This window comes from Mercenaria mercenaria, chromosome 3 (genome assembly GCF_021730395.1).
Source record: "Mercenaria mercenaria strain notata chromosome 3, MADL_Memer_1, whole genome shotgun sequence".
NCBI lineage: Eukaryota > Metazoa > Mollusca > Bivalvia > Venerida > Veneridae > Mercenaria > Mercenaria mercenaria.
In genome coordinates, this window is record NC_069363.1 from 42,630,943 (window position 1) to 42,652,796 (window position 21,854).

Genomic DNA, 21,854 nt, shown 5'->3' on the forward strand with positions numbered 1-21,854 from the left:
ACGTTACGCTCATTGTTGGCGTACATTAGCGTAACTGACGTTATCGTCGTTTTTAGCCGTTTAGACGTTACAGGGATTACTTGGGGTGGTTGGACTACAGTTTTCATAAATCATGTCGTTTCGATAGTTTAGGAAATATTTGATACAGATGTACATATAATATTTATTCAACCAAAGTGTTTATCAGACAGTGAATTATATTGCGATGTTCAGATACAATTGTAATACATATACATTATTTAGTTTTCAAACGTAACGACGTTACATTAATTTCACGGCTGTGACATCTCGGCTAAATTTTGCAATTTTCATGTGTTAAATTTAATTCATATTCAACGTATTGTCCGTAAGTATTGACCAGGCACTTATTAATCTTCGCCAATATTTTCGGGTGTTTTCGTTATTTTACGCGATATTTGTGTCCTGAAAATATCTAGATTTATCAAAATAATTAATTTAGATAACCAACGGCACAGTGGTGTAGTGGTAACCTCTCCGACTTGGAATCGCGTTACCATGGGTTCGAATTCTTTTCTAACCATTTTTTTTTTCAAATATAATTCCTTGTGTTTGTATTTGTATCTATATTATATTATTTTATGAAACATTTCATTTTGTGTCGTTAACACAAGTTCTTTGAATTGTCCGTTGAATGAATGAATGCTTGTCCGGTCCTGAAGATTTTAAACGACATTTTGTAGAGCGGTTTTATATACGTAAAAGAATGTTAATCGATAGTAGAGTATTTCGTTGATAAATCATGATAAACGTCTGTTAATTTTACAGATAAAAAAAATGTTCAGGCAGAAGACTCGAAGACACAACCCTGAGATTAGTGGCAAAACGCTTTGTCCGCACAGCTATATCTGCGCATGATACATGATGGTATATGATTGGCTTTTTATATCGTTGTTTAAGTCCGGACACCGAAAATTAATTTACGGAAACATACGGAATATTCATGAGTGCCAGGTCAATACTTACGGACAATAAGACTTATGCATATCAATTTGCAGACAACTGTATGTACTTTCAGACTTTAGTCGCTGTTTTGTAAACAAATACATATTTCTTTAAATATTTCGGCACGTAACAACTTCGTAATTTTATTTTTTGCATTTTTTGACACGTGTGACATCGTGGCTAGATTAAAGTATACATATATTAAACACCATTATTAAAGTCAATGTACGATAAAAACTTACTAATTCAAAAGTAGAATTTATGTACTTCTTGTCAAAATAAATATTATAGAAAGCATACAATAGTTAAAGAAAATAAATTTTAACAAAGCCTGTCGAGGAAAAACATTAAATCTTACGTTTTAAATTGGATCTGTCTTTTGCTTCCTGTTTGTTACAGGAAGTATTGAACAGCAAATGACTGCAATGACGTCAAATATAGTTAACGTCACGTCACCGAGTCTTCTTATTTGACGGAAAAAAATAATTTTATGAATTTACCAAGCCGTTAAATAGTGCGCATTGGTGAATTCTGTTACATCTTACATGACGTTTTTGTGTTGTTTTCTATGATTCTATGTCGAATTAAATTTTTACTAATTGTTAAACGTAAATGCGATCATATTTACTAACAGAGAGATTGCTTTACTTTTCTTGTGATATAAGAAGATAAACAACCGTATTTCTAAAACGAATTTCATGAAACATTGAAGTGAACGAAACTGAAAAATATCCGATGTTCGCCAACAATGTATGCAACGTCATATGCAATAGCTATGTAGAAAAGCTATGATGGGGAGTTTGCAATCCTTGTGATTTTTTTTCTTATTGGATATAGTGAAATGAGTGGATCCGTTCGACGTTGTATTTAATTAAGTACATTTGACAGTATTGATTGTTGAAAGATCAGGCCCCGTGTTCACAAAACATTTTTCGGTCTCAGCTGAGTTTGAGTTTGAAATTTTAATACCAATTTTACTAAAACTTAATGGTTAAATTCCAACTGAGACTGACCATCATTACTGGATAGTCACTTGAAAATAGTTATTAACTTAAAATTTAGTTTTCATCAGGCCATTAAGATATAAATGACAAATAAAGTTTCATTATCAAACTCAGCTGAGACTAAAAATGTTTTGTGAACACGGGGCCTGTTTACATTTTCAGCGACCACTCTTTCGATACACAAGCAAGATAACGAGTCAAAGGAAGAAAACGGGATGAAACTGTCAGAAAATGGGCTCGAACCCTCGTTACTGTTGTATATCATAATGTTCGGGGTTGCTTGAGAATGTATTGAACCATGTCGATATATTGCTGATATGCTTGTAAAATATCAAGTACATGATTGCATTGCCGACGGATTTTCAATATGCCGGCGGCATACATCTAAAGAAGGTCCAATTACGAAAGTTGAAACTGTTTGGGTGCTCAGTTACTGTTTTATTCTGCTTTGAAACGTTGAACACATGCAATGATTTGGTTCCGGGAGAATTATAATATACACTATGAAATCGTTTTAAGAAATTGAACAAAAAAACGTTCAAACATTTTCCAAATCGTATTTTTGGTCATTTTTCATTAGAAAATTTGTCTGAACCCTTGTCGCTGATGTAATTCATAACGTTGAGAAAGGGAAAAAATATAATTCATTTTAAATTAATGAATAATTGATAACATATAAAGTTATACCAGTTTCTTTTTGGCATTTCTATGTAAAGAAAAATGTTGATCAAACACAATAATAAAATAAAATAATTCATAATAATGAAATAATGAGAGACTTACTTAAAGAAATATGCATGATTTTATTTTTTCAAATTCTGTCTGGAGAATTGTGATATTTCAGAAAAATGTGACTTTCACTCATCTAAAGCTGGCAGAATACTGTAAATAACATTTGTCTAAAACTGAAAACAGTATGTGCATTTCAAAGTTACAAAGCAAAGCATGAAAAAAGTCCCTTTTGGCAACATACTGAAAATGAAAGTCGAGTATAGATGGAACACAATAAATTTATATTACAGTGCCGTAGCCAGACACAAATTTTAACCGAGGCAATCTAGGAGGACGGGGGCATGCCCCCCCCTCCCACCCAGATTTTTTCCTCCAGGACGTCTCTCTGGTGCGTTCTAAAGGCTAAGCACTCTCAACCTGTTTTATATCATAGTAAAATCGTCCTTTTAGCCCTATATTTCACAGTTACATTCATATTTTAAGAAAAAATGTATTTATAACAAGGATAATTGGGGACTCCTATTCTAATTTGGTCTCGGATACAATAATTTTTGTAATTGAAAGGCAATAAAATCAGAAAACTATCAGTAAAGACATACAACATGCTATTTTTCAGTATACTAGTAGTTTATTAGTTTATAACCCGAGAGGGGGTGGATGTTGGGGATGGGTGTCATGGGGTCTCCCCCTAGAAAATTTTAAAATAAAGGTATGAAACGATGGCCTCTGGTGCATTTTTTTGGTCTGAATTTTAGGGTATGGGAGGGGGTTCCCCTTCATTTAAGTGGTGGTCAGTGGGTTCTCTTCCTGGAAATTTTTGAAATACAGATACGAAATGGTGGCCTGTGATGCATTGTTTGGTCTAAAATTTGAGGTACTGTAGGAGGATCCTCTCAAGTTAGGGGGCCAGGGGGCTATCCCCCTTGAAAAAATTGAAATACAGGTATGAGATGGTGGCCTCTGGTGCCTTTTTTGGTCTAAGTTTTAAGATATGGGAGTGGGTTTACCCTCATTTTAGTGGGGTTAGGGGGCTTTTCCCCTGAAACATTTTGAAAATTCAGTATGAAATAGTGGCCTCTGGTGCATTTTTGGATTTAAATTTGATAATAATAATAATAAATAATTGGGTGCGACTTTGAAGAGTAGCTCTATATGTCACTTCTTAGCCAACTTGGGGGAGGCGGGGCCAATATGGCTGCTAGGATTTCCGCCTCACCTTGCCTCAATGATGTCATGAGGCAGATTATATTCTGATATATTCTCATGATATTGATATACTTTTTTGAACTTTTATAACTGAAATTTTCATCATTGTGAAAGGCCTACTTTTTACTCTTCTTTTATTTGCTCCTCAAATTTTAACCGAGGCAACTGCCTCGGTTTGCCTCAGTGTAGCTACGGCGCTGTATTATATTGTTTGTCAGCACAAAGAACTCATGAAGTTTTCACTATACTTGTGTTTTATCATCATTATTATTTTCAATATTATTTCTGTATCTTTTATCATCCTAAATGTAATATAATAATAATAATAATGATAATAATAACAATCATGATAATATTTATTATTATTATTATTATAACATTAAAGTAATAGTTATTATCATCTATATAATATCAAAATAATAATTATTATTATTATCATTCCACATTCACCGAAGAAAAATTAATTTCTTTCAACTCCACTGCACACATCTTCATGGTGGGGTCCCTGCTGTGCTAATTGCCCTCTAATCAGTTACTGTTACATAATCGCTGATAAGCAGCAGATAAGATGGGAGTTGTATATTGGATTTGGGGGAGGGGGGGCACTTATATAGTAGTGAATCTAGGCCTTTAAGGATGCATTGTACCATGTTGCTGGTAATATATTGCCGTTGGGTTTTGAGGATTCCGGCAGCATACGTCCCAAGAAATCCTCATGACGAAAATTTAACTTCTTTACCAGACTGATGGACTCAAGGCAAGATCTGGCCACCTATTTTCATCTTCGGGGACTTTAAGATAACAATATGAAATCAGATTTAGCAATTAAGGTATTATATGTGCATGCCGACAAAGAACGGAAATCTTTTCTCTCTTTTTTGTCATTTTTCATAAGTCAGAAAATTGACTTGATACCTTGTTATTGCTGTAATTCACAACTTTCGGGACCTTTAGGTGATTTGACCAAAACATATTGCACCATTACATAGTGCATATGTACATTGCCAACCGGGATGTTCAGGATGCCGGTGTAATGAAGTATTTCGACCCCCATAGAATAACGAACCCCCGGTCATTATTCTATAGAAAATGTGACTCCTTTCCTGTAAAATATTGACTCCCCTTGAAAACTCTATAGAATAACGACCCCCGGTCATTATTCTATAGAAAAACTGACCCCTCAAAGTAAAATACACACTCCCTAAAGATGATTCCCTTCGAATCTCATAGAATAACGACCCCGGTTATTATTCTATAGAAAAGTGACTCCTTCCATGTAAAATACTCACTGCCGAAATTACTATATTCGAACTCTCATACAATATCGATTCCCAGACATTATTCTATTTAAAAAAGTTACTCTTTTCGTGTAAAACACCGGCTCCTAAAAAGACTTTCGACGATAATATCTATGAAAAAGTGATCCCCACCAAACCTAAAGGACAATTTTACTAGATCTACAACTCTAATACCCTCCATTGCCAATAGTTAACATTTTGATTGTACTACTACTACTGGTGCCGCTAGTTCTATTGCTATTACTACATGTACTTCTTCTTCTTCTACTACTACTACTTCTACTACTACTACTACTTTCTATTGTTGCCGCTACCGTACTTTACTGCCACTGCTAAGTATTGCAACTTCTATTAATACTAAGTTCTATGCTAGCAGTTTCTTGTGCAGTTTTCTTCTGATGAGTTACTTCATACCGAAGTTTGCAGGGATTATTGACACTGGTGTGTTTTGTGAACGTATTATGAATTGCTATTTTCCTGAAAAAAATGTTTACACCAAGATACAGCGTCAAGAAATAGAATCCCTTCTCCCGTTGCGGAATGCTCTGATTTCTGTGTCAAGTGATGGTATCTTGGGCTAATGGTCAAACGGAAGGACGGACGGACAAGGGCAAATCTATATGCCTCCCTCCCCCGAGTGGGGGGATAAAATGCAGCAATTAAGCCTTAGATACATGAGTTATCACTAAATTTTACCAAATGACCGGGGGTCGTTTTTTTATGGGAGTCAATATTCTTCGTGAGGTTCAGTTTACTTCACGTGGGGGAGTCATAGTACTATGATCTGGAAGTCATAATACTATGACCGGGGGGTCACTTTTTCTATAGATTAATGACCGGGGGTCATTATTCTATGGGGGTCGAAATACTTCATTACACCGGCGGCAAACGACAAAGATTGCCTCCTTATGAAACTTGGACATGTATTAGTGCTTAGATACTGCTGGCAATATGAAATATTTCTGGACATACAACAACCCTGTTCTACGAAAACGTCCGTATTGTACTAGAAATGAAAATTTTCATAACTTTTTGTCCCCGCTAAGAGATTACTTACATCCTTATTTATGCCATAATATGCAAATGTGATTTCCATGTGAAACAAATCTACATGTATGTAAGAACTAAGATCTACTGGAGTCGTAAGCACATGATGGCTAAGATTGTTACGTACGTTACCTCGTGCGCCATGCTAATTGCGAAATGCTATATGACAAATAGTTAATGTAAAATGCTATTTGCCAACGCTTAATGTCTAATATTGATCGCCAAACGGTAATTGTCAAATGATAAAATGCTAATTGTTAATTGAGAAATGCGAAACAATAAATGCCAAGTACTTATTGCTAAGTGTTGATAAAAAAAAGAGATGAATATATCAGCGTATGAATGCATCATTTGAATAGTCATCGGCCTTTGTTCCATAACTTTGTCTCTATAACAAACTTTTTCTAAACATTTTAAGAGTTAACAGTTTCGCTCCAATGTTCTAATGGCCGGTTGAACATGTTATTGTTTTAAGTCAGACTTGGTAGAATATTGTATGTCTTAAATAATGAAAAGTTACATTCATTAGGTTAAAAGTTAGAAATCCTTAACTCATAAAATTAAATAATTTGACGATTAGTATTTATTATTTAGCAATTAGAATTAGCTTTTTGACATTTAGCATTTGGCATTAAGTATATGGCAAAAAGCATTTGATATGTAGCATTTAGCATTAACTAATTGGCATTTAGCATTAAATAACTGGCATTTGGCATTAACTAACTGGCATTTGGCCTTAAATATTTGACAATTAGCATGGCGAACCGGCCTTCAATACCTCGTCATCAGAACAAAAAGTGTATTTTCCCAAAACTTGCCCATTATGCATATTCTCTGATTTACCAAGTTGTCAACGGGCACGCTGTCATAAACATACAGTATGTTGTTAATGATCATGAAAATGTTTAGTAATAAAAGAGCTAACGATGTATTACAGAGTTTTACAAAGAATACAGTGGGTAAAATTGGTTTGTAATTTGCAGGGTTTGACCGATCATATTTCTTGTAGACTGCAGTCACATTTGCATTCTTCCAGTGTGATAGTAGTTCTGCAGAGTCAAGTTATATGTGGACGAGAATCGGACATAGTTCAGCTGAGAGAGATTTAAGAATGGTTGGTCTGATTTTGTCCTGGCAAGCAGCTGAAATTCTCGGACCTGAACCTCTCCGAATATGAATACATGCCGTATGCCATATCAAACTGCAAAATTGTGTTAGTATGGATGAATTAAGACACGCGGATTGTATCATATTTCGCGTAGCAGATAAAGGTAGGTGAAGAACGATGTACGGAACCCGAGGGTATGACTGGCCAGTTAGAAAATGCAAACCTTTTTATAATGGGTATTCCCAACAAACTTCTTTTCCTGTGTAGACCACGACTACGGAGGCACAGAAGCGACGCGACAAGGACCAGGATCTATGCTCCGGTTCAAATACAAATGAAATGATTTTTTTTTTGGCAATTTGCTTAAAATTGTAATATTGAATGATTGACAACAGATCTTCATGAGAATTGAGCTGTTTTTCTCAGTTCTGAAACAAACATAATTACACATGTTAGTTCCATAACGCATCTTGCCATTGGACGTTTTCGCATACAGCGTTTTTATATACAGTATGCTGACTTGTCAGTCAAGTTTGATATTTGTGAATGTACATTATAATAACTTATCAAGTAGACCTGAATTAAATGAACAAACTGTAGGACATGACAATAAATGGAGCAGAACAGATTTGGTGCCATACATCATGCATTTCATGGCGTCATTCTTTACAAGAAGGATGGAGCATCATGGTGCAGAATAAGGATGGAGGTGTAGCTAGATTGCAAACTACCAACCGGTGGCTACTTATATCAAAGAAAGGTCCGCACACTTGTCATCAAAATCATCGCTGTAAATATAGATCTATATGGAAGGCCTTGCACTTCCATTTGCCAAATGCTAAAATAGTACTAGATTTCTACTTTCTATTTTTGAAATAACTATTCATAAAATAACTTCAGAAACAGAAAGCAATGATACATGAGATTATCAAAAAATTCACATCCTCCTTAATGGCGACAATAATTTTCGACCAAATATTTTCAAATTTCAGGCTAATAAACAAATTCCGCGAAGAGGTGTGATGATATGGAACGCCGCAGCTGTCTTATGTCGGGACATTTCATGTTATCATGTAAAAGTGTGGTCTTACTTTGTCGAAACAGTGTCTTATTATGTTAAAAAAACTATAAATAGGTCTGTAATGTGACAAATGATTCAAATTATATAAATTTGATTACGCCAAATACACAAGCAATATCCGGCAACTTTGATCAGTATTAAAAAGTATTAGAAGAAACTCTAAGAACTAGAAAAATATCATTATTAAAGTAGTATTTGTAATATTCTTTTGATTTACTATGGAATCTAAATAAATACGTAAATTAATAATAAAATTTTTACAAAAATCAATATGTGCTATTAGCTTTTAATGAATTACACTGCTAAATCTACATGTAGCAGTACAACGTCACGTGACACTTTAAACTATGGGTTTAAGAGACTTTAAACCACGGTTTAAGACTTGAAACCGCAGTTTAAGAATTTAATACGATTCTGCATGCGGCCTAAACTGTGGTTTTAACGACATTAAACTAGGGTTTAACCTTTAACAATTTTGTTTGTGCATTTTGACCATTAAACCCTAGTTTAAAGTTTTAAACCAGGGTTTAAAGTGGAATACATAATTTCATTGTTTTAACAGGTCAGATGACACTTTAAACCATGATTTTAGCTCGGCTGATTGGTTGTCTGTTAAACTATGGGTTTAAGAGACTTTAAACCGTAGTTTAAGAATTAAAACCACGGTTTAAACATTATTGTACACACGGCACTTGAAACTATGGGTTTAAGAGGCGTTAAACCCTAAGTAAGTTATATAGTTTAAGGAATTAATGTGCATTCCGCATGCCCATAACATTGGTCTTAAGGAATAAGAAGCCTAATATTTAAAAAAAAAAAACTCGCTCTGATTGGTCAAAAATGTAGGTTGCACACTATAAAACCAAAGCGCGTAAATTTCAGATAAACAGAAACCCGCTTCTGAAAGATGAAAATGAAAATAATTATTAAAAATCAAACGATTTCGCTCATCGAAAGAGTCGGCTATGGCGTTAAAAATACAATGCATTTTAGATACATCGTTACATCAACTGCTCCTTGTTTTAGTAGGGATATCGTGGCTGAGTGGCTAATGCCGTTGAAATCACTTGAACCCGGGAATATATGCCATGTCTGGTTCACATGTGCCACCTTAGATAGCACATCGGTGTGACATAATTTTTCTACTACGTGTTTATTTATAGAGAAAAAACAAAGCTGCTATATGCTATGTTTGCAAAACTTCCTCAATTCACGGACCATTTTTTATGCTACATGCGCCACGAGGCGAGTGCTTAGACCCTTACTTTCGCGAAAAGCAGGTGACATTTTGTTCGGGCCTTGCAAAAGATACTTTTTCAGCTGAAAGGAAATAAATTAGGATAATCAGTGGACCTATTTATAAGCTACCGGCTCAGAACAGTTACAATACCGTAAGAAACAAGTGAATGAAGTATTGCCATGCAATACTAGAATGCACCTAATTTTCTCTACTGCAGTATAACATACTAGCATTTAGGAGTGACCTGTCGCTTTTATTAATAGATTTGAAAGGTTACTGGAATAAACCACTTCAGTAAAGGGGTACCCTACCTTTTTATAACTTATTTTTATAATAAATATTTAAATGACTGCCTTCTTCGACAATTAGACGCAGTGGTGTAGTGGTAAGCGTGACGGCTATAAAATCTAACTTTTGTGAGTTCGAATTCCAACGGAGATCAACATATATTTTTTCATTTTATATTTCTTTTTTCATTTTATATTTTGCTAACATACATTTTAAAATGATGATAATGTTAAACATGTATTTGAATTGCATTAGTTGTATCCTTTTGCTATTTTCGCATATAACAGTATTTTTTCAAATATCTTCTTGATTGTGAATTTTTCAACATGGTTGACATAGCTCTTGACAATTTGGTCATTCAGTTAGCTGATGAAACTGATTCGGAGGAAACTAACACCGCCAGCGAGTGTGAAGATGCTCCATTGGACGCGTGTGTTTGAAATGTATTGAATTTACTGAAATTGTACGAATGAAATTAAAAATGAAATTGAAATAATGAAATTAAATGAAATAAAACAAACAAACATGAAAAATGTAAATAAAACAAATTCAATCATAAAACAAATTGCCCTGTGCTGGATTCGAACCAACAGCCTCATAATCGCAAAAGTTAAATCTTTGAAATATATTTATAGTTTTAAAAACGTCAAATATCTTTCAAACCCTTATTTAATAAATGGAACAGTCTGGAAAATCCAAATCTAAAAATAAAAGCGACAGGTCACTCCTAATTGCTAATAATGAACTGATATCTGTCAATGATATATAAACAATGTTGTACTATATATACAATATGTTATAACAAGACACTTGGATTAAACTTTGCATATATAAAAACCTACAGTTGTTTTCATATGGAAGTTATTTATAGTAACAACAAAGGGAAATAAATCCTAAAAAATCTATATAATATAAGTTCACAAGAAACTCTCTTTACCAGGTAGAGATAGGTCAAAATACACCTAAAATTGGTTGCAGCATGCATGTTGTACCACAGAAAAGTGGTCTCGATTTTTCCCTACGGCCAGTAATAAAAAGTTACAATATAATCTATTTATAGTAAAAACAAAGGGACGTAATTCTAAAAACAAGGGCGCCTCATGGTGGTGAACATTTGTGCCAAGTTACATCAAAATCTCTCCATGCATGAAAAAGAATGAAGAAGAAATGCCCCGGACAAAGGCATTCTTGAATTTGACATTTGACCTCTATGTGCGACCTTGACCTTATACCTAGGGACCTGGTTCTTGCGCATAACAATCCGTCTTATGGTGGTGAACATATGTGTCAAGTTACATCAAAATCCCTCCATGCATGAAGAAGAAATGCTCCGGACAAAGTCATTCTTGTATCTGACCTTTGACCTCTAAGTGTGACCTTGACCTTAGGCCTAGGGACTTGGTTCTTGTGCAAGACACTCCATCTCGTGGTGGTGAACATTTGTGCCAAGTAATATTAAAATCCCGTTCAAGATTGTTGAGTTACAGATTGGACAGGAAAAAAGCCTTTTTGGCCTTCGACTTCCAAGTGTGACATTGATCTTGCAGCTAAGGGCCCGGGTTTTGCGCATGACACGTTGTCTCATCCAGGGGAATATTTGTGCAAACTGATATTTAAATTCTGTTTTGCATGACAGTTATAGACCGGACAGGAAAAAAAATCCTATTGACCTTTGATCTCCAAATGTGACTTTGACCTTGAAACTAGGGTTCTGGGTGTTGCACATGACACGTCGTCTCATCATGGGGAACATTTATGCCAAGTAATATTGAATTCCCTTGATGAATGTCAGAGTTCTGGACCGGACAGGAAAAAAAACCCTATTGACCTTTGACCTCCAACTGTGACCGTGACCTTTGAGCTAGGGGTCCGGATTTTGCGCACGACAATTCGTCTCATCATGGGAAACATTTGTGCCAAGTAATATTAAAATCTCTTCATGGATTGTAAAGATATGGACCGGGCAGTAAAAAAGCCCTGTTGACATTTGACTTCCCATTGTGACCTTGACCTTTAAGCCAAGGGTCCGGGATTTGCGCATGACACGTCATCTCATCATGGGGAACATTTGTGCCAAGATATATTAAAATCCCTTCATGAATGACATATTTATGGACCGGACACGAAACAGACCCTGTTCATGCCATGATAACATTTGACTGCCAAGTGTGACCTTGACCTTTGAGCTAGGGGTCTGAAAGTAGTGCATGACACATTGTCTTATTATGAGGTACATTTGTGCCAAGTAATATTAAAATCCCTTCATGGATAGCAGAGTTATGGACCGGATAGGGAAAAAAGCCCTATTGACATTTGACCTCCAATTGTGACCTTGATCTTTGAGCTAGGGGTCCGGGTTTTGCGCATGACATGTCGTCTTATCATGGGGAACATTTATGCCAAGTAATATTAAAATCCCTTGATGAATGTCAGAGTTCTGGACCGGACAGGAAAAAAAACCCTATTGACCTTTGACCTCCAACTGTGACCGTGACCTTTGAGCTAGGGGTCCGGATTTTGCGCACGACAATTCGTCTCATCATGGGAAACATTTGTGCCAAGTAATATTAAAATCTCTTCATGGATTGTAAAGATATGGACCGGACAGTAAAAAAGCCATGTTGACATTTGACTTCCCATTGTGACCTTGACCTTTAAGCCAAGGGTCCGGGATTTGCGCATGACACGTCATCTCATCATGGGGAACATTTGTGCCAAGATATATTAAAATCCCTTCATGAATGACATATTTATGGACCGGACACGAAACAGACCCTGTTCATGCCATGATAACATTTGACTGCCAAGTGTGACCTTGACCTTTGAGCTAGGGGTCTGAAAGTAGTGCATGACACATTGTCTTATTATGAGGTACATTTGTGCCAAGTAATATTAAAATCCCTTCATGGATAGCAGAGTTATGGACCGGATAGGGAAAAAAGCCCTATTGACATTTGACCTCCAATTGTGACCTTGATCTTTGAGCTAGGGGTCCGGGTTTTGCGCATGACATGTCGTCTTATCATGGGGAACATTTGTGCCAAGTAATATTAAAATCACTTTATGGACGACAGAGTTATGGACCGGAAACGAAATTGCGGACGGACGGACGGAATGATGGACGGACGGAAAAGCGCATTCCTATAGTCCCCGAAACTAGTTTTCTACCAGTGGGGGACTAATAAAATGCCAAGAAGTGCAAAGCTGATTTGGGGCTACAAACTGCATTAATCTGAAATTGGAGTAATTGGTTATTAATATGATGTTTGAATTACAATCATCATACATTTTCACACAATTACAATGTTTTTTATTTCAGGAAAATGGATGGGTATGATGATTATTTTCAGCTGATTTTCCTGGCGGGTGAGGACTTGCACGTGTGGAGAACCACTGACCGATGTTTTTTAAACTGCACTAATATTCGAATATTTCAAAAGTCAGACTAACTAGACTTGACTGTTGAAGTTTATTTCAGACTGCTAAAAATAGTCCGAGTATTTCTGGATTGTTTCTGAAATCTTGCGGTTTTAGAATGTTTCTGAACTTTGCTGAAAACAGATTTGATTCTGGAAATTTCTAAATTAATTCTCAAATCTTGCGGAAAAGCTGCTGGACAACTTTTGAATGTTTCTGAACTTTGCAGAAAACTGTCTAAATATATTCTGAACGGTTCAAAACATAAGTTGAAAACTGTCTGAGTAATATTCTGAACAGTGAATAGTCCTATTTTAATTAATTGTTCAGAAATAAACAAATACTCATACTGTCAGAAGTGATCAGAATATACTCAGCAATTATTCGGACAAGTTTTCATAAAACATGACAAGATTTGTTTATGCATGAACCAGACTTTCGCTTGGATGAACTAGATTTAAAGGAATCTGAAAGGATGTCTGGTATAGTTTAAACTTTTTGACTGCTCAGAGGGATATTACAGCTCAACCATGATCACTTCGTGCATAGGCGAGCTAAAGGTAGACAGAATTTAAGGCTGAGGAAGGAGTTGAAGAGGAGTTCTGAAGCTCTGAAGCTCGTTTTCGAGTGATGGAGATTGGTTCTCGTGGCACAACCAGGTCTTGTAAGCTGGACCTGGACACAGGCTATAGATGTCTGACTCAAGTATTGTGCTAGAATCTTGACCAATCATAATTATATATTTTCTTAATTATTAAAATCACATCCTTGAAATTTCGTTCACGTTTAGAATAACATGTCATACCAACTTCTTTTTTAAAAAATAAAATCTGTTACTGCAATGATATAATTTTATCTACTTTACGGCCAATCCCATTTAAATAAGTCACATACATATTTAGTTTTACCAAGCACTCTTTTTGAGCCTGACCGATGGAAACCTGTTTGTTTGTAGTAAAGATTATTAATAGTCGCCACTGCTTACCCATATGGGTGACTGCTCCAAAAGACCATTGTAATTTTAGTTGGAAGACCGTGTAAGATACAGAAGACGCCAAGCTTTAAGTTCCTTTATCCAAATGAGTTAGTAATTTTAGCTGGAGGATCTGAGACTCGAACGCACGATCCCTGGTTTCAAGTATTATACAAACTCGTCCGCCTGTTAAAATAAAAGTACCATCAAATGTGCAACGCATTTTACGCACACACATACTCTCTAATATGGCTACGTTTGCTGCGACTTTTAGCCAGCTTTATAAACAATTTTTCAAGGTACTTAATAAATAAAAGATAATCACTTTTCAAAATGCTTTGTTGTTTCCCTTGATTTTGAATTTTTTATCGTTAAAATTTAAAGACGGAAAGTAGGTCGTTCTGGCTATTATTGTTAATAACCTCATTACAGCCACGTGCACCTTACCACTCCCTCCCTTTGTGCTGTATAAGTGACACCCTTCATTTTGTCCGTCTTAATTTTTTAGTAGGGTTTTGGATGCCCTGAAATTTTGGCAGGACAGGCTATTGTCCGCTTGATCAAAACAGCGGGATGGGTTTTGTTCGGGCGGGAGAGGGAAATGGGGGTGGGGGAGAGGAGTGTGATGGTTGTCCGACTACCTTTTCATTGATCTTTGCTACAGAATCCAAAACATTTTGATACGGTACAGTAAAATGTAAATGTTGTTAACGAACTTTACATTCATACTCTTGTGTCCCTTAATTAAGGGCGGGATGGTGTATGAACTGGTGTCATTCACGGTCTAACATATTAACGGTGTTCAATGTAACCAAATATTAAAGATGTTAGAAAACTAAAATTTTCGACCGATAATTAAATCAAAAATGTTCAGTACAATACGTATATATACCTCTAGTGTGACACGTTAACATTCATCCAAAGCTTCGTTTAAAGGGACTAACACCCGCACATTTTACGCGAAAAATATTTTTCTCAAAAATCCACAAATAAGTGGGTACTCTGAAAGTGGCTAGTGATACAAACTTATTGACATAAGATTTTTGCAAGATATTCTTTTAAGCAAACTATTGATGCAACTCTTGAAATAATGCAGAAAAATTACATTCTTTTTGCATTTTTATCAATATCTAACCTTTATCGTCACCCACTTTATCATTTTTCAGTGTCATATATACATTCTATGTCAAACTTGATTGAAAATTTTCTCCCAAATTGTGAGCGAGTAGCTTTAAAAAAGCAAGTTCATACGAAATTATTTGCATAACGGGTCACAAATATATGATGTTTACACATAATTTGCTTCAGCATATCCACAGAAATGACAATATTTACAAACATTCTAATTCAATGACTTCGATTATTCCAAATGGAATGATTTTATTTATGTAAATGATTTGTCAACCAGGACATCACAGACCACTTGTAATAACAAATAATTAAATAAGTAACAACATATAACGGCGTCTACATTATTGCCCAAAAGGAAAATTTCGAACCCTGATATTTTTTTTCTAGTGATAGTTATAAAGAATTTACTGATGTCTATGCACGATAACGTTATCGAATATCATAACACCCCCGCTGTCATGTGTATTTGTGTAGGTTGATTGATGCCCGTAAAGGTATGTAAATACCTGTGGTCACGTGATTTACCGTCTAGCTAGGTGTGTCGTAGGATTCAACCGGTCTCTTTCGTACGGATAATCTTTCAAGGTTTTATACAGCAAAATGGTAAGGTTTTTTTTCATGTTTCACAAATTTAAAGTTAAATCTTTATATTTTTTAATACAAAGAGAGTGCAATTTTCGTGCATGGAAACAAATGAGTAGTTTTAGACATTTCATTACAAATTCATTGATCTTTGGTAGGTATATGAATAATACATCCGCACACGGGACACCACATGCCTTCACTTTTCTTAATTTGTCCCTCTGCCAAAACTTGTATCGATTTGTATCTACGGATGAAATCATTAGTCGGCTGATTGGAAGGAAAATGGTAAGAAGCATCCGTATTTTTTGTGTAAAATTGTGGACTATATTTATCACTCTTAATAAATATATAATATTGTTATGTTGAGTTGTAACAATATGCGAGTGCTTTATGGATTTTTACTTGCCATGAATCGCGATTTTATTGCCTTCCTAGCCACTTTCAGTTATTTAATGAATGTGAAATAACTGAAACACGAGCCGTAATTACTACATGCTTTTGTGACTGAATTATTGAACTAATAGAGTGAAATTCATATGGTAACTTCACAGTACACATACTCATATTTTTTACTGAATGATGTCAAATGTACAAAATTTGGTGAAAATCACATTAAAAAATTGAAATATAAAGAAAGTTTATTTGTTTTACAAATAAGTTCAAATATCGTTCCCTCGTGACCATCAGATATTACATTATGCCACTTGTGAACATTTTTCATCTGTTGTTCACTGGCTCGATGAAAGATATCTCGATCTTACACTGAAAAAAAAGCAAACTATACACTGGGGTAAAACCTATGTCTTTTTCCCAGGTAATGTTTATTTTCACATCTAGTGAACATCGTTTTTCAATTTATTGTCATGTCAACATTTGAATATACATGGTAATTTGCGGTATATCAAAGTTACCACTTCGGAAAAATGTAGACGTAAGAAATTTACCATGGAGGGGTGATATTTGATTCACTTAAGCTAGCAGGTCCGGGTTTTAAAACGTGTGCAAACAGCTTGATAATATGCAATGTCGAAACATGAAACTGGTAAAAAATAGTAGCATAAGTCTAGCTTAAGATTTTATAACCCGCTATAAATATACTTTATACCTGAATAGTTTTTAATGTATGAGTTATGCTGTACGTATATAAAAAGTGAGATATATATTGTAAGTGTAGTCACTGGCCCGCAGCCTTATGTTAACGTGTCACATGAATGAATGATAAATTCATTGCGAATGAGTAACCGTCATGATATGAGTGGGAAAAAAGAGAGACTTAATTCATATCTTGGCTTTTATATAATGTTATTGATCGATATTATGAAAATGTTCACAAGTGAACACAAGTTTTGAGGGTCCCGAGTGATATTATTGGACTCTCACCAATATTAAAATCGTCGAAGCTTTCACAGCAGCGAAAACATATAGTTACAATGGAATAACATCATTTTATTTGTTGTGCGCTTTAAACTAAAGCTAAAGCGTTTTAACGGGGTAAGGGAAATCTCGATGCATTATACAAATAGTGTGTTTTTATAATAAATTCTACATGAAATTACAGCGTTTTCTCAAGTTCAAAAATGCTAACATAAATTTTGAGACAAGCTACGAATATGCAAAGCACAAACGTTGAGGGATGCAACTTAGGCTATATGAATTACATTTGTATAGGAGAACAATGCAGAATTACAAGGGTCACACCAGATGATGACAGGCCTTGAAGAAAAGCAGCTGAAAAAAAAAGCAACACAAATATAACTTCCTTTGTTTTAGGCAAGCGTTTGTGGTCGATGCAACTTTGATGATGAATACAAGAAAGAAATGGCTGATAAGATAAAAGCAGCCATGGATGGATGTGGTGCGTGGGGAGCACGTGACATTAAAAATATCTGCACCATATACTACTGCTTAATTAAAATCTTGCATTGCTATCAAATCATACAGTCCTTAATTTTCTTGGGGGGAAAACGAGTTGCCTGATTCAGATTTAGAAACTTTATCAAATTCACGCGCAAAGCAAGAAAGAAATCAAAGGCCTGAAGGGCCTGAGAGTCGGCTAATGATTGATGTACTGGTAGTATAGTCTACCAGTTTCAGTTTGGTTTTAGTTTTTTTCCCCAACTGGACAGAGATTTTGTTACAATAGATGAAATGGACATTCAATCGATGCCTAGTAAAACTTTGATTGACATTATACAAGTATTTGATAACCCAATATATTTCTCTAAAATTGACGAGTGGTTCGCAAAAATAAAAATGTTGAAAGTACAAACTACAATTTGACAGGTGACACTAAGATACTGCCCATGACTATAAATATTTTTCCAGTAAACATTTGCCTCCGGCATTACCAAAACAGGCAATTATCGGCTGGTATATATTCGCACATGATAAAATTTGAATATGAAAATTTATATATTGAAATTTTATAGCGCGGATTGCCACATACAATTTGTAACGGATGGACGAAAGAACTGTTCAGATATTTTACAGATAAGGGCCTGGCAATAACCGTGTCCACGCTAAGTATTGTTCAATCATATTATAAGGGATGTGAATTTAAAGTATACTTACTTTTGCGTTATTAAAGATATGTAATATGTTATGACTAAAGTGTCAATAAAGATATTGTGTCCATTGGAATGTTTACACTGCACAGGAAAATTTGGCGGCATTCGACACTAACGAAGTAAGGTTTACTACGAAACTTACTGTACCATTTCGGCAAAGCAAGACATAACCATCAATTTATTACTTACTAAAATGTAGTTCCTTTTTTAAAAGTTTAAAAACAACTCAATTGTAATCATTGCATACTATCCATCAGGATTGTGAATACCCCTTTCATTAAATCTTGTAGTTTACCATTATAGCAGTCTTAGTAAGATTACTTCACACTTTACTTCACCAGCCAGTTATGGCTAATGCACATAATCCTTAGGATTTGCTGACAACAGGCCCTTTTTGACTTAGAAATCTGGGTTAATATTTCGTACCAGTTCATATTTTGACAAAGTCTTTTGAGATAAAGCTTTGAAACTTTCAACACCTGTTTACCATCACCATGTCCAGTTATAGGCAAGAGTACATAACTCCATCAAGGATTTTGGCTGAATTATGGCCCCTTTTGACTTAGAAATCTTGGTTAAGTTTTTCGTACCAGTTCATAATTTTTGTAAAGTGTTTGACATATGACTTTGAAACTTTTATCACTAGTTTAGTATAATAGTCTCTATCTGTAGGAAAGAGAACATATTAACTCTGTCATCTATTTTGGCTGAATTATGGCCCTTTTTGGACTTTGAAATTGGTTCTGTTTTCATACAAGTCAATGTTTTGTCAAAACTATTTGACATATGGCTTTTAAACTTTGAACACTTGCTTATCATTATGATTTACATCTGTAGGCAAGAGTACATAACTATTTTGACTGAATTATGGCCCTTTTTGGACTTTGAAATTGGCTCATATATTGCCATTTAGTGCAAGACATATCGAAATCAAAGTAATACAGGAACATTGTTTGTCTAATCTATTTATTTCTTTTGTCTGAATATCCGTGGAAATATTTTGACCCCATTCTTCAATCAATTCTTCGAATAGTCGAGCGCGCTGTCATCAGACAGCTCTTGTTAGTTAAAACCATCATTTATTCTATTTCAGACCTGTTAACCCCTTCAAAACCATGTCAGTAGTCCCCAAGTCTATGTACTTTCAATTATCCGTTTTGATTCATGTAGACAGACAGGCCCAGACTGGGCTGAAAAAAAATGTTTAAGCCATTTTTACGTGGTCGGTAGCAGGGTGGGTGTGGGGAGGGGTGTTCCTTCCCGCTTTGAACTGCAGTCAGATTTTGAAATGGGCATTGTGGCAGGTGGTAAAAGGGCAAATGTATCAAACTGTAAAGTGGCAATATGGGGGGAGGGTGTGGGAGGATACCCCCTCCTGCAAGTAGGGTTTGGGGTATCACCACAAGGAAATTTTGAAAATGTAGACCCTTGATACAGCCTTTGGTGCGATTTCTAATTGAAAATTTTATGTTTCAATTTCTAAATATTACCTAGATTCTTTTTAGTATTACAATATTCAAAGTATGAATGACTGTCACTTCATATTTTTTGACTTTCAGGTCATGCCTCAGCACTAGAATATAAGTCTGATATTGATTCTATGTATGTATTATAAAAATAAATTCTAGAATCATTTCTGTTACAATAACATCTATCATGTCTGTTACTTTAATGTTTAAATTCATAACACAGCTCGATATTTACCCAAAATATTATATCCGGATATGATTACACTTTCTTTTATACCGCCAAAATCTCCAGTTTCAACAATATGTTTTACAAATTGTGACGATATGAAGACAGTTTAGCAGCAATTGGCAGTATCTGACATTGAAGTTTACGGTGAAATTATTTAAATCATTTCATAAAAAAAATTGTTTCGTTTCGTCAAAGCACTCTAACATAACGATCTACTTTCGATTTCAAAAACTACAAGAAAATACAATTTAATGTTTCGCCCATTTGTTTATTTCTCGTAAAATAAATAAAATCATTTTTAAAATCAGTAGTAATTAAACAAATCAGTAAGAGCTCTTTCTCGGGATAATTTATCCGCTTACTGACTGCAAAAATCAAGCCATGTGTCATCATGAAAAGCAGAATGGGTGACGGTTTCATTTTTTTGCGAACCTGAATCGTAAGCAAATTATCCAAACCAGTCAAAATTCCAGAAAGGTTACGATCTAGATTCTTTCTAGTATTACAATATCCAAAGTATGACTGTCACTTCATCTTTTTACTTTCAAATCATGCCTCATGACTAGAATACGAGTCTGACATAGATTATATGTAGGCGTAATAAAAATAAATTCTAGAATCATTTCTGTTACAATAATATCTATCATGTATGTTACTTGAATATTAAAATTTCATAACACAGCTCGATATTTACCCAAAATATTATATCCGGATACGATTACACTTTTCTCCAGTTTCAACAATATATTTTACAAATTGTGATGATATGAAGACATTTAGCAGCAATTGGCAGTATCTGACATTGAAGTTTACGGTTAAATTACCTCTTATTTAAATCTTTTCATAAAAAAGTTGTTTCGTTTCGTCAAAGCAGCCAAACATAGACGATCTACTTTCGATTTCAAAAACTACAAGAAAATACAATTTAACGTTTCGCCGATTTGTTTATTTCTCGAAAAATAAGAATTAATATCATTTTTAATATCAGTAGTAACTAAACAAACCAGTAAGAGCTTCTTCTTCCGATAATTTATCCGTTTACTGACTGCAAAATTCAACCCATGCAAAGTTATAAACAGGTCACGCGTGTTCGCCGAGAAGTGTCCAAAATGTAGTTAGGATTCATCCGCGAAGTCTCGCGGAAGAATTAACGTACTGCACATATCTTATTCGGGTCATTTGAAATGAAGCTATCATAATTTAATTTCATCGATGTGGTAAACTCTTTGATAAGAGACACTCCAATGCTTTCAGAGGTACCCACTCGATAAAATATTAGCAGTATGTTCTGGAACTATATTTTGTCTTTCGCTGGATGTTACGCAAGCTTTGTAAGCCTGCGCAATTCATAAAATGCACAGCACAATAAATTTGCTATTTGCGCAATGATTTTAAAGAATATTTTTTGAAACGGACAGGGTGACAAATGGATAATTTGGCTAATAAGTTAATATGCAGTTTTCATTTGAATTTGTGAACATCATATTTGCTATTTTGTGACAAAAGGGCATAAAAT

At 35.0% G+C, this 21,854-nt stretch overlaps 1 protein-coding gene and 1 long non-coding RNA gene across 3 annotated transcripts in view; one reads left to right on the forward strand and one right to left on the reverse strand.

Annotated features, from left to right (window-relative positions):
* LOC128555578 (uncharacterized) overlaps positions 1–21,854 on the reverse strand; it is a 201,837-nt gene that overhangs the window by 74,581 nt on the left and 105,402 nt on the right. The gene's annotated exons all lie outside the window — the stretch shown is intronic.
* The window catches only part of LOC123524964 (annexin A13-like), a 33,638-nt gene continuing 27,758 nt past the window's right edge, over positions 15,975–21,854 (forward strand). The window contains exons 1-2 of one of the 2 annotated variants that reach the window (XM_045303611.2): positions 16,033–16,091; positions 17,844–17,928. In XM_045303611.2, coding sequence (XP_045159546.1) covers positions 16,089–16,091; positions 17,844–17,928 — 88 coding nt within the window. In that variant the 5' untranslated portion in view covers positions 16,033–16,088. Of the gene's footprint in view, positions 16,092–17,843; positions 17,929–21,854 lie in introns of both variants that reach the window. The other variant, XM_045303610.2, reaches the window with a different exon arrangement.